Source organism: Podarcis gaigeae, assembly GCF_964106915.1.
Source record: "Podarcis gaigeae genome assembly, chromosome: 10".
Classification (NCBI taxonomy): Eukaryota; Metazoa; Chordata; class Lepidosauria; order Squamata; family Lacertidae; genus Podarcis; species Podarcis gaigeae.
This window is the reverse complement of record NC_139686.1, coordinates 126,519-142,392: the sequence shown is the minus strand read 5'-3', so window position 1 is coordinate 142,392 and position 15,874 is coordinate 126,519. Positions and strand designations below refer to the sequence as shown.

The 15,874-nt window shown below is 51.0% G+C and overlaps 2 protein-coding genes across 2 annotated transcripts in view; both read left to right on the top strand.

The window, feature by feature from the left end:
• The window catches only part of PPP6R2 (protein phosphatase 6 regulatory subunit 2), a 221,538-nt gene that overhangs the window by 110,342 nt on the left and 95,322 nt on the right, over positions 1-15,874 (top strand). The window lies entirely within an intron of this gene.
• LOC310825790 (germ cell nuclear acidic protein-like) lies at positions 32-15,224 on the top strand. The gene is made up of 10 exons (XM_083699596.1): positions 32-145; positions 1,460-1,497; positions 2,639-2,699; positions 3,155-3,219; positions 3,846-4,274; positions 6,262-6,430; positions 7,134-7,275; positions 7,828-7,966; positions 10,783-10,987; positions 14,719-15,224. Exons 1-10 carry the CDS (start codon positions 90-92, stop codon positions 14,981-14,983), a joined length of 1,569 nt encoding a protein of 522 aa, XP_083555722.1. The 5' UTR covers positions 32-89; the 3' UTR covers positions 14,984-15,224.

Here is a 15,874-nt window from a genome sequence, read left to right as displayed (position 1 = left end):
CTCCCCCGGAGCCGGGCGCGGAGAGCCGGCGCTGCCTTCCCTGGAAGCCCCTCCTGCCTCGCTCGCCTCCGTCTCTCTCGCCCGGCGCGATGGCGCGGCGAGGGGTCTCCGCCGAAGAAGCCCGGCGGCCGAGGAGGAGCGCGGCGTAAGTAGCCCCCGGAGGGCGAGGCCCGGAGCTTCCTCCGCTTGACGCCTTTGCCGGGTGGACAGCGAGAGAGGTCGGCCCCTTCGGCAGAATAGAAATATGGGGGGGGGGGGCTCAGGAGAAATGCTAAAGTAATCAAGAAAAGTCGTTAGAAGCAAGTAATCAACAGCACTGAAAGGGTTAAGCACATTTATAGCACAGATTAACTAAAAAAATAATCACATTTATTATGTTATTTGAATGTTCTTTTGGAGATATTGCCCAAATTCCATTGCCTGCGTTAGCCTGGGGTGTCTTATTTTATGTTGCAACAACCCAATAAAAAGTAGAAAAAGAAATTGAAACATAATGACGTCTATGTGTTTTAACGCCTTTTTCCGCCTTTAAATCTTTTAAGTAAATAGTGCTCAGTGGCATGAAGATGCTCTTCTGAAGGGAACTGGAATTGTGAATAAAACATGGTTGCCAACCCTGGAGTAATTTCACTCTCATTCTTGCCTTTCCGTGTTGAAGATGAACACCTGGAACGGGAGAAGAGCTGCTACTCCAGGCCAAAGGGCCCACCGGGTTTAGCAACCCTCTTCTCCCAGTGGCCCCCCAGATGCCCCAATGGTGGAAGCCCCAGGGCAGAACCCAAGAGCCCTCTCCCCATTGGTGATTCCCAGCAACTGGTATTCGGAAGCATCACTGCTCCTACAATGGAGGCAGAGCATCATCATTGTGGCTCATAGCCATCGATAGCCCTCTCCTGCTCCATGAATTTGTCTAATCCTCTTTTAAAGCCATCTAGGCTGGTGGCCATCACTGCCTCCTGTGGCAAGGAGTTCCAGAGTTTAACTCTGTGCTGCATGAAGAAGTGCTTTCCTGAATCTTCCAATATTCAGCTTCCTTGGAGGGCACAGAGTCCTGGGGTTGTGAGAGAGGGAGAAGAACTTCCTTTGCCCCCTTCCTCCAGGCCATGCATGATGCTGTATACTTCCGTTTCCACGCTTGGTGTTTCCTTCATCTGGCTGTAAATTCAAACAGAGCCTTTTGACTTCCAACACAGACGGGCAGCAGCACTGAGTTCTGAGGCCGCACCAAACATGCAGGCTCTGCGAGACTCGCTCCCAGTGCTGTGGAGAGAGTCATCCACCAGAGCACTTCATAGTGAACCAATTGAAAACCATCCTAAATGGGAAATGTCAGAATATTGTGTGCTCCCAGCAATATGCCACCGCAGTGAAGACTTTTGATCAAAGCTGCTTTCTGTGCATTTAGAATATGGCTGTTCAATGGCTAGCCACTTTCCTTTTACTGTTGTCTGCTTTTCAGCTCATCGAGTTCAGGCAGCGATGACGAGTTTGAAAACTGTAAGTAAAAGCTAATTTCCTCAGTGGGTCTAAAGATAAGTTATAGCACAAAAAACCTCAGAAAAAGTTACTTGTGCAGAAAAGAGAAGAAGAAGAAGAGTTTGGATCTGATATCCCGCTTTGTCACTACCCTAAGGAGTCTCAAAGTGGCTAACAATCTCCTTTCCCTTCCTCCCCCACAACAAACACTCTGTGAGGTGAGTGGGGCAGAGAGACTTCAGAGAAGTGAAGCCTGGAGAAGGAGTTACCCTCTTTCTCCGGGTTGCACCAACCCAGAAACTTTTTCCTATGTACTGATAGGTTCCCTTTCCATTACGCTTTTGCTCTCAACTAAAATTGGTTCTTCTGTTGCCTTTGGGGTTAACCTGGTCCCCAGCTTTATTGGGGTGCAGGGAGCCTTGTGTTTTCTTCAGACTGCTGCACTGTCAGCATCTCTTCTCACCCACCGAAAATCATTTCTTCCCTCGACAGTCGGTCCTGTTTCTGCTACGGACCAGAGTCTCTTGGCCAAAGGTTACTTTTGTTCTGTTCCGCAGCTTCTGGGGTGAAGCCCTTTGCCAGGCAGGCAGATTCCCTTTCCCTTGAGCTCCGCAACAGATGCCACCTGCATATAGATGTCACCTAACATTGAAACGCAGCGCAACCTCTGAGTAGGACTTGGTGGGATGCCACCCCAGCAGCTCAGGAGGGCAGGTTCTGTGTGTAGCATCAGGTGTGGGGGGGTGGCTCAGCAGCAACCTGCCACCTGCTTCTGACTAATTGTGGGTCAATGGATGGGAGGAGGAGGAGCCTGTCTGTAAAGGCGAGTGAGCCTGACAGTTTAACCTGTGACTCGTCTCTGGTGGGTCTTCCTGGGTGCCCCAGAGCCCTGCTTAAAAACACCGTACATAAACAGCCAGAAGAATCCCAAAATCAGATTTCTTCAGCGGAACGTTCAGCCTCTCCTTTGAGGTCTTTCTGCTGGGAGCAGCTTCAGGCTGGCATCTGAGCCCCTTGAATGTGGACCCAGTTTGGCCCTTCATCCCTGGTTTCATTTCAACGCTGGCTAGTTTTGGAAGCTGCCACCTTTGTGGGCTTTAGAAGAAGAGATTTCAAGAAACAAAAAAGTGACATTTCTCCCCCTTTCATGGTTTTGACTTAGTTTTATCTCGAATGAAGACCCCCAAACCTGCAACATGCTGCGTTCCAAGGACACAGAGCAGGTGGGTTCTGCCAAAGGGGGGAGGGCTGGGTTGGGTTTTTTCAAACGGTGAATTGGAAATTGTTTCAGCTGCCTTAAAGTGAGTAGAGCTCTGACTTGGCATGTTTATTTGAATTACATAAGCCCACAACTTATACACCTTTAACTTGTGTGTGTCCAGATTCATGCCCTTGGCATAAATAAGTAAATAAAATAAATAAGTGGTGGGTAGGTAGGTAGGTAGATAAATAAATAGAGAGGAGGTGGGCATCTGGGAAAAAAGACTTTGGCAACCCCACCCACCACTGAGCCCAGTATGTGTTTGGACTACACAAGATTTTGTCTTCAGGCATGATCCTGGAATGCAACCCTTTTGTAAGTTGTGGGCTTACTGTATATTTCACAAGCAAGACCTAAGAGTTGTTCTGCATAATTGTTTGCCTTCTGACGCTGCTGCCCTTGTCTCTTGTGTCCCAGATTGGACGATTCCAAAGATGATTTCTTCAGGTACCTCACAAGCAAATATGGATCTGGCAAAAAAGGTGAGTGATAATGGAAAGACCCAGCTGCCAGTTGGAGGAGGCTGGGTGAGCTGTCCTGGTCCAAGGCAGGTCAAAGTGGCCTGTCCCTCCCACCCCCAGGCTGCGTTTTGCCATCTCAGCTGGGCTGATGCGGCCCACGCAAGAAACCTGCTCCCTCCCAGGGGACCCTGGGGAGCAGTTGGTGGCCTCCTTTCACCCCACAGGAGTGCAGGAATTTGGGCCTCATGTCAGGGCGATACGAGATGGTTGGGGGCACTCACCTTGCTATGATTTTATTTGCATGCCACCCTTCCACAGTTCAAACCACGCTCAAGGCAGCTTACAACATAAAAAAGTATGTGACTCCAACACAACAAAAGTAGTCATAAACGATACGTAGAACTTTACAAGATACAAAACCAAACTGAACAGTTTCCACATAAATCACAACAAGATCTAAAATAAGGATCCCCCCCCAAAAAAAGCAGCCACAACCGCCTGCCCAAACTAAAAGGCCCCAGCAACACCCCAGCCCAAGAGCCTTCAGAGCTGAGTTGGTGCATTCTCAGGTTCTCTAAATGCAATGATTGATCTGCCCAGTTTGGCTCCCAAGAAGGGCCTGTGAAATGTTTTTTGCTGCCTTGCAGGGCCGCGGTCTGCTGAGGCGCAAGAGGTGCCTGGGACGCCTGGAAAGGGGGCTGCTCCCTCTGCCTCGTTTCTGCCTCCCCTTGTGTTCAGTGAGACCGACAGCGACGATGACTCCGTCTTTGCCAAAGGCACCCCAGGGAACCCCCAGCAGCCCAGACGAGCGCGCCAGGCCCCAAAGTGGACCTGGAGGAGCTTGCAATGCCCTGTCGCTCGCAGGGGCAGCCCCGACTCTCCCTTGCGCAAGGGGGAAAGGAGTTGCTGCACGGATCAGTCTGGAGGCACCGCCCAGAGCCAGGAGCCGAGAGCAAGTGCTGTGCTGGGATCCGACACCTCCGACGAGGAGATGGATAGCCTCCTGGTGCGCCTGAAGCAGAAGATGGTCCTTTCTGCAAGGAAGGCAGCAGCGGCAGACCCCAGGACCACCGCCGGTAAGAGGCAGCTCTGCTCCCCCCTCCCCCTGGAAGAGCCTTGGGCCAGGAGGGGTAGGAGGAGGGGGCTTCCAGGGTCCTCCCACCCCCAAACCCCGTGGCCACAATGCAGAGATCACTGTAGCTTTGGCCCTCAGTTTGGTTGGGGGAAAGAAAGTGGGAAAGTGTTTTGTTCAGTCGTAATGTTATTTTTCAAAAGAGATTTCCTGGATTGTTGGGGAAAGGCTGGGCCCCCTCAGTCTTGGGCAGGAGAGTGAAGCCAGGCCGGGTCCTCAGCACCCACTTAACACCTTTTGGGGGTGCAGGGCAAAGGGGGAGATTTCCTGAAACTGCAGCTGTAGGACCTTATTTGCCTTGTAGAAAGTGGGAGCTTGAGGGGAAAGGGAGGCAGCAAAGAAGCTTCATTTCTGTATGAGGGAGAAGAGCGAGAGCCTGCTAGACTGGACTCCCCCCCCCCCCCAAAGGTACCGGCTGCATCCCCTGCTGCTTGGGGCAGGTGTCCACAGGTGGCGGGTTGCACATCTCTTTGCCTGCGAGGCTCTCCGTACTGGAGCCGGGAATAAGTGTCCTCCATGAGTACATTCTCCCTGAGCTTGAAAACAATCTGCAGGACTATTCCCCTCACCCCCAGTCCTCTTCACACTGTCTTATCATTAGAAATATCCTCATTTTAAGTAATGTTAGCACAGTCCTGGTCCTGAGGACTGTTGGCTTCAGAGAAGTGTGTGGAAACGGGGAACTGGCTGATGTTCATTGGACTGGTGAATTGGGTCAGAAGAGGTTGGGTTTGCCAGAGGGCCCTGATAAAGCGCCGTATGGTGTGGGGGATGTGGGAATGTTCAGAGAGACAGGAGAGGATATATTGTTTAATTATATCCTTCCCAACTTGTGTTAACAAATTCTATAATTTAGCAGAGTAAGATTCCCCTTTTAAACTTTCACAGCGGATAGGTTTGCCAGGCTTGTATAAGCCTCTAAAATAAGTTTCCTGGTAAATCCCCTTTTATCCCCTCTTAAAAGAGGAGACACAACATAGTCTTATATAAAAGTAAAAAATAGTTTACTCACACATCCTGTTCGCAGATGGATCCCAGAAGGCAGACTTAAGTTACAAAATATATACACCTGGAATCTATCCCATGAGGAGATAGATAGATAGATAGATAGATAGATAGATAGATAGATAGATAGATAGATAGCTGGAAGCCAAGAGAGCATCTCAGGAAGGAGATGTTGCTTCTTTGAGGAAAGAGAGAGAGATGGCTGCCTCCCCTGTGCTATGTTGTTACCTGCGCAGGTGAGGTCATAGAATCATAGAGTTGGAAGAGACCACCTCTAGCCACATGTAGAGGAAGTTTGTCCCAGCCCAGGAGGAAACAGGCTGGTCCAGAACCCCCTTTTTATTTCCACTCTAGGAATGTTGTATTTGACACCTCTGTGTTTCACACCCCACAGGGGACGTGGCTGGGCTGAGTGTCCAGGAGAGTTGTCTTCCTCCGCCTCCCGTAAGGGTGCAAGTCCTCTGGCTCACCTGAAGGGTTCAGGGCAGGCAGAAGTGCTGCTTCTGCTTTGCACAAGGTCTTTGCTGACCCTCTTGCGGGATATGGGGGTGGCCATGGGCTCAGCTAGCGCTAGAGGGGGCTAAGACAAGCTTAGGGAGCCCAGTCAGGCCTGTCGAAGCAGGTCTTGCTCACGAGGGCTGAGCAGAACCTGCCGAGGAGAAGCCAGCCCGGCTGGATGGCGGGTGTCAGGAGTGAGCAGCAGAGAAGGGCTCGGAAGTGTTTTGGTTCTGCACGAGGGGCAGGCACTTGAGACGGGGTAGCTGGGCTAGGTGGGCCTTTGCTTGGACTCTGCAGATGTTTTATGCTGCCAGACCCTTGATTGGTGAGTAGAAAGGGCTTGTGAAGCTGTTTGGCCATGTGCTTTGCCCTGGCTTCCACTTGGGGCCTTGTCTGCCTGTGCTGAACCTTTGGCTTGTGATTGGTAGAGAGAAGAAATGTCCCGCCTCCCCTTGGAAGCACCCGCCCAGCTGTGAAGAGCGAGAGCGCCCTTCCCACGCGGCCCAGATCGCCTCTTCCGGCCACGCCGATCTCTGTGCGAGCTCCGAAGAGCAAGGTGCTCGGTGACATCACCCCGTCCCACCAGACACAGATGAGGTGAGCTCGTCTTCTGCTCGTGCCTCTGTTTCCAGCTTTGAACTCTGGCAAAGCAGCTGGCCCAGGCCTGAAGTGGCGAGCCTGGAAGAACCAGCAAGCCCAGCACCTCCTCCCTGAGGGCATGCCCCCTGCCTTCCATTCCTCTTGGCAGCCTGCAGACTGGGATGCACGTTCTGGATCCGGACCCCAGTGTCAGTGGCTTCCACACAGAAGCTGCAGAAAAATGTGGTTGCTCAAGGCAGCTATGGACTCAGAAAGGTTGGCAACCTCTGGACTAGTCCCTGGTGAGTCTCATGGATGGAACCTGGGAGGCCCTTTCCTTCCTGAAGGAGCGTCTCCACCCCCATCGTTCAGCCCGGACACTGAGGTCCAGCGCCGAGGGCCTACTGGCGGTTCCCTCACTGCGAGAAGCCAAGTTACAGGGAACCAGGCAGAGGGCCTTCTCAGGGGTGGCGCCCACCCTGCGGAACGCCCTTCCTCCAGATGTCAAAGAGAACAATAACTACCAAACTTTTAGAAGACATCTGAAGGCAGCCCTGTTCAGGGAAGTTTTTAATATGTAACGCTGTATTGTTTTTAACACTTGATTGGGAGCCGCCCAGAGTGGCTGGGGAAACTCAGCCAGATGGGCGGGGTATAAATAATAAATTGTTGTTGTTGTTGTTGTTGTTATATTTCCTCTCATGGGTCTTTGCCTCCTCAGGAGTTCCTGCCAGGTGCAGGGCTGCTTCTTGCAAGAGCTGTCCGACCCAGAATCCCAGCACTCTAAGCATTTCCGGAGAAGGAAGGGGGAGCTGGCCCAGAGCCTCTATGATTTCTACAACCGTTCCGTGTTTGAGAAAAAGGTACAGAGCTGGAATGGGGTTGTATCTGCTCCTAGCGGTTGGGCTGCTGGCTCTGGCTTCTGCTCGTGGCTGCTGACCCCTCGTCTCTCCTCCTATGGATCCCGTGGCCTCTTGAGAGGGTTTGGGAAAGCAGGCAGAAGGGCAGCAGCAGCAGCGAGAGGTTCCTTGCCTGCTGTATGAGCTGCCTCTGGACTCTTGCCTGGATTCCTGCATCAGCAAAGCTGAAGCAAAGAGTCACGCGGTTGAGTGGGGGCTGTGCTAAAGTAATGCTGGACCTCTCTGCAGGCTCCCTACTTTGAAACCAAAGAGAAGACCAAGAGGAAGATTGTCTGGTCTCTGCTCCTCCGCAGAGCCAAGCTGCACAAAGAGGGCTTAGCGCATGCCTGCCCTGGGGAGTCAGTGAAACGAAAGAGCACAGGGAGTGTTGTGAAAGGCTGGCCAGCCGGCCGGGCTCCCCTTATCTCTGGCCAGCCTGGCCCTCCGCTCAGAAGTCAGGAGTGCAGCTCCAGGCCCGGGTAGGAGCTAAGCTGCTTCTCCCCCTTGTCCTTTCAGTTGCCAGAGAATATGGAGATTGTCTGGAACAAAAAGATGCGGAAAACTGCCGGGTGCTGCGTGAGTGGCCAGCTGAAGGGCCCTGAGGGGCAGCGCTATGCCCGGATAATGCTGTCGGAGAAAGTCTGTGACTCTGCAGGCAAGTGGGGGGAAGGGGTCTTCCTGGGGTCCTGAGGCTCTGCTGAGTTGCTGCAAAGCTAATTCTGCATTTGGATGGCAGCGCACAGATTCAGAAAGGAGCGTTGAGGTTGAAGAAGTAGAGGGGAGACTGGTGGTATTATTTTTATTTCCTTGCCTCTAAATCCCACCTTTCTTCCACCCTGGAGCCCGGGTGTGTGTGTGTGTGTGTGTGTGTGTGTGTGTCTATTTGGCTCCCCGGCTGTCACCCATCCAGGCACTGATCAGGCTCAGATGTGCTTGATTGCAGTAAGGGTGGGGCCTTACCCAGGCCACATCCTGCTGCCCACCATAGTAGAAGACGTGTCTGGATACTGGCTTGGGGCATTATCCCAAGCATTCCTCTTTGTAAACTCTAGTTTAGCGTTAATGCCATGCTGTAAATCAAGACACCAGGGGTCACAATGTATTAACAGACCTTGACCAAGTGTGGCAGATGCAGCCTGTCTTCCCTTGCCCTGCTGGTTCTCTGGTCTCCTGGATAGGCCTGTTCAAGGAAGGGCAGTGCAAGGGAAGAAGAGTCACTCAAGGTGCGGGAAGGTGGTGAGTGGGGCTAGGCGATAATAATAATAATAATAATAATAATTTATTATTTATACCCCGCCCATCTGGCTGGGCCTCCCCAGCCACCAAAAATACAGTAAAATCACACACTAAAAACTTCCCTGAACAGGGCTGCCTTAAGATGTCTTCTGAATGTCAGGTAGTTGTTTATTGCTTTGACATCTGCTGGAAGGGCGTTCCACAGGGTGGGCGGCACTACCGAGAAGGCCCTCTGCCTGGTTCCCTGTAGCTTTGCTTCTCGCAATGAGGGAACCGCCAGAAGGCCCTCGGCGCTGGACCTCAGCGTCCGGGCAGAATGATGGGGGTGGAGACGCTCCTTCAGGTATACTGGACCGAGGCCGTTTAGGGCTTTAAAGGTCAGCACCAACACTTTGAATTGTGCTCGGAAACATACTGGGAGCCAATGTAGGTCTTTCAAGACCGGTGTTATATGGTCTCGGCGGCCGCCCCCAGTCACCAGTCTAGCTGCCGCATTCTGGATTAGTTGTAGTTTCCGAGTCACCTTCAAAGGTAGCCCCACGTAGAGTGCATTGCAGTAGTCCAAGCGGGAGATAACCAGAGCATGCACCACTCTGGCGAGACAGTCCGCAGGCAGATAGGGTCTCAGCCTACGTACCAGATGGAGCTGGTAAACAGCTGCCCTGGACACAGATTTCACCTGTGCCTCCATGGACAGCTGTGAGTCCAAAATGACTCCCCGGCTGGTCCTTCAGGGGGACAGTTACCCCATTCAGGACCAGGGAATCCTCCACACCTGCCCGCCTCCTGTCCCCCAGAAACAGTACTTCTGTCTTGTCATGATTCAACCTCAATCTGTTAGCCGCCATCCATCCTCCAACCACCTCCAGACACTCACACAGGACCTTCACTGCCCTCACTGGTTCTGATTTAAAAGAGAGGTAGAGCTGGGTATCATCTGCATACTGATGAACACCCAGCCCAAACCTCCTGATGATCTCTCCCAGCGGCTGCATGTAGATGTTGAAAAGCATGGGGGAGAGGACAGAACCCTGAGGCACCCCACAAGTGAGAGCCCAGGGGTCTGAACACTCATCCCCCACCACCACTTTCTGAACACGGCCCAGGAGGAAGGAGCGGAACCACTGTAGGACAGTGCCCCCAGCTCCCAGCCCCTCTAGACGGTCCAGAAGGATGTTATGGTCGATGGTGTCAAAGGCCGCTGAGAGATCCAGCAGAACTAGGAAACAGCTCTCACCTTTGTCCCTAGCCTGCCGGAGATCATCAACCAGTGCGACCAAGGCAGTTTCAGTCCCATGATGAGGCCTGAATCCCGACTGGAAGGGATCCAAATGGTCCGCTTCTTCCAGGCGTGCCTGGAGTTGTTCGGCAACCGCTCGCTCTATCACCTTGCCCAAGAATGGAAGATTTGAGACTGGGCGATAATTGGCCATTGTGGCCGCATCTAAAGATGTTTTTTTAAGAAGCGGTTTAATAACCGCCTCTTTCAGCGGGTCTGGGAAGGCTCCCTCACGGAGGGAAGCATTCACCACCCCACGAAGCCCATCGCCCAGTCCTTCCCGGCTAGCTTTTATAAGCCAGGATGGGCAAGGATCCAGGAGACAGGTGGTTGGCTTCACTCGTCCAAGCAGCCTGTCCACATCCTCGGAGGTAACAGATTGGAATTGATCCCACTCAACTTGACTAGACAGAACTCTAGCACTCTCCCGCCCTGGCCCTGCTCCCACGGTGGAGTCTACTTCTTCCCGAATCTGAGCGATTTTATCTGCAAAAAACTTTGCAAAATCATTGCAGGAGAATATGTGGCCCGTACTGGGCCCCGATGTTACAGGTGGTTCCGCTAAATTGTGAACCACCTGAAAAAGTCTCCTGCTGCTGTTTTCTGCAGATGCAATAGAGGCGATATATTGATATATCATCCAAAACTGGTTTGAAGTCCATTTTGTGATACTGGTTTCATAATTCTTGATCTGACTATATATCGCAAATCATGTCTCTGTGTGTTATGCAAAAATTATGATGCGGGGAAAACTGTGAAGCCAGCCAGTGCCTCTCCATAGCTCCATCCTTATTTCAGGCGTTGTGATACGTCACTATATTGTGGTTTAGCTGGGGATATATTGTGATGCTGAAAGCCAGCGATGGCCCAGCCCTGCTGGTGAGCCTGGTGCATGTGCGCCTGCGCATCAACTGGAATCACGTCCCCTTGCTCCATGACTCTCCTGTCTTGCGCAGATCGACTTCGGGACACTCTGATCCACGAACTGTGCCACGCAGCTGCCTGGCTGATCCACGGGGTCCGAGACGGCCACGGCCGGTTTTGGCGCTTGTATGCGAGGAAGTCGGCTGTGGTCCACCCAGAGCTCCCAGTCGTGTCGCGATGCCACAACTATGAGATCAAGTACAAGTTCAGCTACGAGTGCTGCCGGTGCAAAAACACGTGAGTGAGGATCGGGGCCTGTTCCTGGTGAGGCATTTGAGCGTTGGGTGACGAACCCCGATCCCGGCTCAGCTATTGCAGCTAGTCCTGAGTGAGACCCATGTCCTCTTCTAAGAGAGTCTCTGCATCTGCCAGTGACTCTAAGAATCTCCAGCCTTCCAGGGCCCTGATCCTGTAAGCCCTAATGGTTTTGGGGGCTAACCCCACAGAAGGTGGTCAGACCCCACCCATTCTGCCTCCTTCACTTCAGCTTTTGGAATGAAGTATGGAAGATATCCAGATATATCAGATTTTGCAGTCAGTGCCTTGTGAGGGAAGTGGGAGTGTGGGGCTGCCTCCTGGCCCCCAGGAAGAGCCTTCTTCACTCTTGAGCTCTGCCCTGCTCAGCCCTTGAGTTCTACATCAGCTTGGTCTCCGCAGTGAGGATCAAGGGGAGCGAGGGCTTGAGAGCTGAAGGAGAGCCCTGTGGCTGCTGGGTCAGGCCTAGGGGCCCTTCTAGTCCACCCTCCTCATCCCACAGAAGCCAGCCCAGATGCCCCCCAGGGAAGCCCCCACGCAGCAGAAAGTGGAGGGGAAAAGCTCTTCTCCCTCTCGTAACTCTAGAACCCGTGGGCATCCAAGGACATGGGAAGATTCAGGACAGGCAAAAGAAAGATTTTCTTTTTTCTTTTTTTAAAAAATAATATTTATTACTTTTAAAGCTTACAAAAAAGAAAAAGAAGAAAGAAGACAAAAGAAAAAAAAGAGAAAAACAATACAATACAATATATAAACAATACAAAACACAACCTTAACACATTAAACTAACACAATAAACTAAACCAAACCAAACAAAAACAATTTAAAAACATACATCATACCTTTTCCACATTCTATCTTTCATTCCCTTGTTTCATCAACCTCCTCTCATCTCCCTCTTTGTATTCCACTTCCATTAATTGTTTCAGCAATTCATTTCCATCTTTCTCTATTTTCTATCATATAAATGTCTTAACATATTTTTAATCTTATTTCCATTAAAATTAGTATACTTATTTAAGCTTAACTCCTTATAGCATTTCTACTAAAGCCATAAAATTTCATTCCAACATTTTTCTATCACTCATTAATTTTACAATATTTCTATATATAGACTTTAAATTTTCCAATCTTCTTCCACCATCTCCTCTCCCCGGTCTCGGACTCTGCCAGCCACTTCCGTCAACTCCATACAGTTCATCAACCTGGAGATCTTATGTCCGAGGCTCTTAACTCTTTTCCACGTCCCTTCTGCCGGTCTTCTTCATATTCTTTGATGCTAAAGAGCAGATCTCGGGAAAACTCCAATCCAACGATACTTTTATTCCTTCTCGACAGGTCAGCCAAATTTCCATAGTTAAAGCTAGGATCCATAAAGTATTTCAGGGCATGTTTCAAAATTCCTCCAAATCCAAAGGCCCCCAGAACTCCAATCTCCTCCTGACCCAAGTCCATGTTCCAAAAGTCAGTTAATCCCTGCATAGAGGGATCTTTCCAACTTTCCTTTTCTAGTCCAGGCCGGGCTCCGATCTTCAAAATCTGACTTTTTCTAGTCTCAATCATAAAGGGTCTCAACTTGTAGTCCTCAATTTGCCTCTGTAAGGCTAAGGCTCCCCCTTGTATTACTTTAGGTTCGACAACAGCAACTTTCTTCTTCTCCTTTTCAGCAATTTGTCCTGTTAAAATAGATTCCTGTGCCAAATCCTGAATAATTTCTGTATTGGTGCTCACTTTTGGTTCCAAAATGTCAATTTTAGTAGTCATAGCATCCATCTTTTTATGAAGCTGTTCCAACAAATGGCTTATCTTACAAAATGCAGTCAATAAGGCTTCTTCTGTCGACATTCTTGAATATCCAAGGTCAATCTCTAGTTCTCACTGTTCTTATCAAGCAGCTGGAGATTTCCCAGCTCCACTCTTGTAACAGTTTCAAAAGCTCCCTCTAGAGGGGAACAGTCTCCACTTGTATCAATCTTTTCCAACACAGATCAAAAAATAAAGATAGTTTCAATTTTCAGATACTTTTCCTCCCTTTTAAACGCAGAAGCGGACAATGGAAACAATATATTTCTCTTATTTAACTGACTGTCAGCATCCGTTCTCTTCGCTGTCAATGAACTCTCCCGAAACGTCAATCACTGGGAGCCCGTTCCCAGGTTCAGAGCAGTGGTAATTTAATTTTAATCACTCTCTCCTGCAGGGAGAGTCCAAAATCCCCCCCCTCTTCTCCTGCTTCCAAGGGGGGTCTAATAATTTCAATTGATGGAAGTTTAATCCTTTACATAAGGCTTTCCAAGACCTTAACTTGTAGGCTCTTTGCTTCAGTCTATTTACAAAAGGGGAAGGCGGACTTCCTGTTTTGAACCTTCCCCGTTCGATGTCAAATTAAGATATTTAAAGATCCAATTTTCCATTTTACTCATGGGTTGTTGTTTAAAGTCCAATTGTCCACAAGAAAAAGTCAGCGCTCTCCGGCAACAGCAATGCGGCTTCACTCCATGAAAGAAGCAGTTGATTCAAAGCTCCGTGCCGCTCACCCCACGTCGCTCCGGATCCCCCAAACAGGGTTTCCCCGCGAGTAGGGGAGGCGCAAAAGGTGCCAGCCGAATCCCAGGTTCACAAGCTTCTTCCGCCTGTGATTTCAGTGGGTCTCCGCCTAAAAGAAAGTATTTCGTCACATGGCACATAGTTTGTGGAATTCATTCCCACAAGAAGTAATGGCAGCCACTACCTTGGGTGGCTTCAAGGGAGGATAAGTCAAATACATGGAGACTAAAAGCTCTGTTCTCCCTCCCCTGTTGGAGGCAGTAAATACTTTGTTGGGAATCACAAGTGGGGAGATTAGCTGCTGCTGCTGCTGTGCTCAGGTCCTGCTTCTGGGACCTGGCGGGCCCCTGGTTGGCCACTGAGGAGAACAGGATGCGCCCCTTTGGCCAGATCCCGCAGGCTCATCTGACATTCAGTACAAGGTGAACCAAAGCCCATCCTCACCAGATGCCTAACTTAAAGACTCTGCCTCAAGTGCCAGGCTAAAGTGCCCAGTGAGGAGGGCATGGGCACCTCATAGAATCATAGAGCTTCCAGGGCGGGAGTCATTGTAGCAAAATAAAAGGGGGGCCAGAACCCCAAAAGTCCTCTGCCTCTCTTCCCGCTGCCTTCTCCATCGGATGACGCTCTCCCTAATACTCTGCAGGAGGAGTAACATCATCTGGGGATCCTGCAGGAGGACAGGAGATAAGCACACGTCATGGTGGCTGCAGAATTTGTCTTCCTGGGAATCATCGGGGAGATTCTCGGCCTCAAGGTTGAAAGCAGCCTGCTGAGTCCTGCTGTCTTGGACACAGCTGGGTGGCAACTGGTCCAGGGAGCAGCTTGAAATTGGCTCCCTCTTTGGGGCCTCCCTACCCAGAGAAACTAGCCAGGCCTGCTCACAACTCATAGTTCCAGGGGAATATTGGCCTTGCTCTTTCAAGAAGGGCTTCTGTTGACCAACCACTGAATGTGTCCAGGTGGGCTTATGTGTGCCTGCCTTGGGCTCTGATCTGCAGGCTCTTTTCATGTGTATGGGGGGCTTCCAGCTGGGCATCAGGAGTGCTGGCCATGCGGCCTCTTGCTGAATCCAGCTGCCAGTTAGTGGGTGTTGCTTACGGCTGCCTCCTGCGCCCGCCCGCCTGCTGCTCCCTCAGGCCACCTCCTGTGTTTTTGCTTTCCAGGATCGGGCGCCACTCCAAGTCTCTGGACACCCAGCGCTATGTCTGTGCCCTTTGCAAGGGGCAGTTTGTGCTGTGCCAGCCCACGCGCAAGGATGGCACACCAGCGAAAGCACCGCTCACACCATTTGCAAAGTTTGTGAAAGAAAACTACGGCTCTGCTAAGCACTCGCAGAAGGGGCTGAGCCACGGAGACGTCATGAAGAAGCTCAGTGCAGATTTTGCTGCGCAAGTTTCTCTCACCCCACAAGCGACTCTCCCACACTAGCAAAGGCTTGGGCAGCCGCTCCAGATCCCTTGCTGTACATTGGGGATGCTTTCCTTCCCAAGAAGCAACCAGGTGGTGCTGGGCCCACCTCCCCAGGAACTGCCGAGTCTTTTCTTCCCTTCTCCCCCCACTCCAAATGTTTTTTACAATCCTTGCGTGTCTGGTCTCATTTGCCCAGGCGATTAAATCAGTTTGGTAACACATTGAGTTATGAATAAAGTAAACTATTTGTGTGTCCTGAGTATTGTTTTCTTCCTAATTGCGCTTTTGAGCGCAGATGAATTGCTAGAAGTCTGTGAATGATCTCACACTTGCTACAGCTGGCCTGCCGCCTGTTGCATCTCGCGGGGTGGGGGCATGTCTGGAGGGCCTGCCCGCTCCTGTGATAGGTGCCATGGGCACACCTGTGGTGCAAAAGCCATTTCATGACCAGGGAGGTAAGCTCTAGCCAGTAGGTCATCATATGCCCCTCCCCACATGAGCACGATGTCCCTGTCACCCATCTGAGAAATCCTTTCTTACTTGGTCATGCTTTGAACAGGCCAGTGCTACCTAAATCAGCCAAGAAACAAACGCTGCCACCTGAGATTGGGCTGGGAAGTGGGGCTCTCTGCTTTGTGCTATGGTGGCTTTGAGGTTGAATCCTGACAAGACAGAAGTACTGTTTTGGGGGGATAGGAGGCAGGGGGTAACTGCCCCTGAAGGACCAGGTGTGCAGCCTGGGAATCATTTTGGACTCACAGCTGTCCATGGAGGCACAGGTCAATTCTGTGTACAGGACAGCTGTTTACCAGCTCCATCTGGAATGCAGACTGAGACCCTCCCTGCCCGCAGACTGCCTTGCCAGAGTGGTGCATGCTCTGGTTATCTCCCGCTTGGGCCACTGCAATG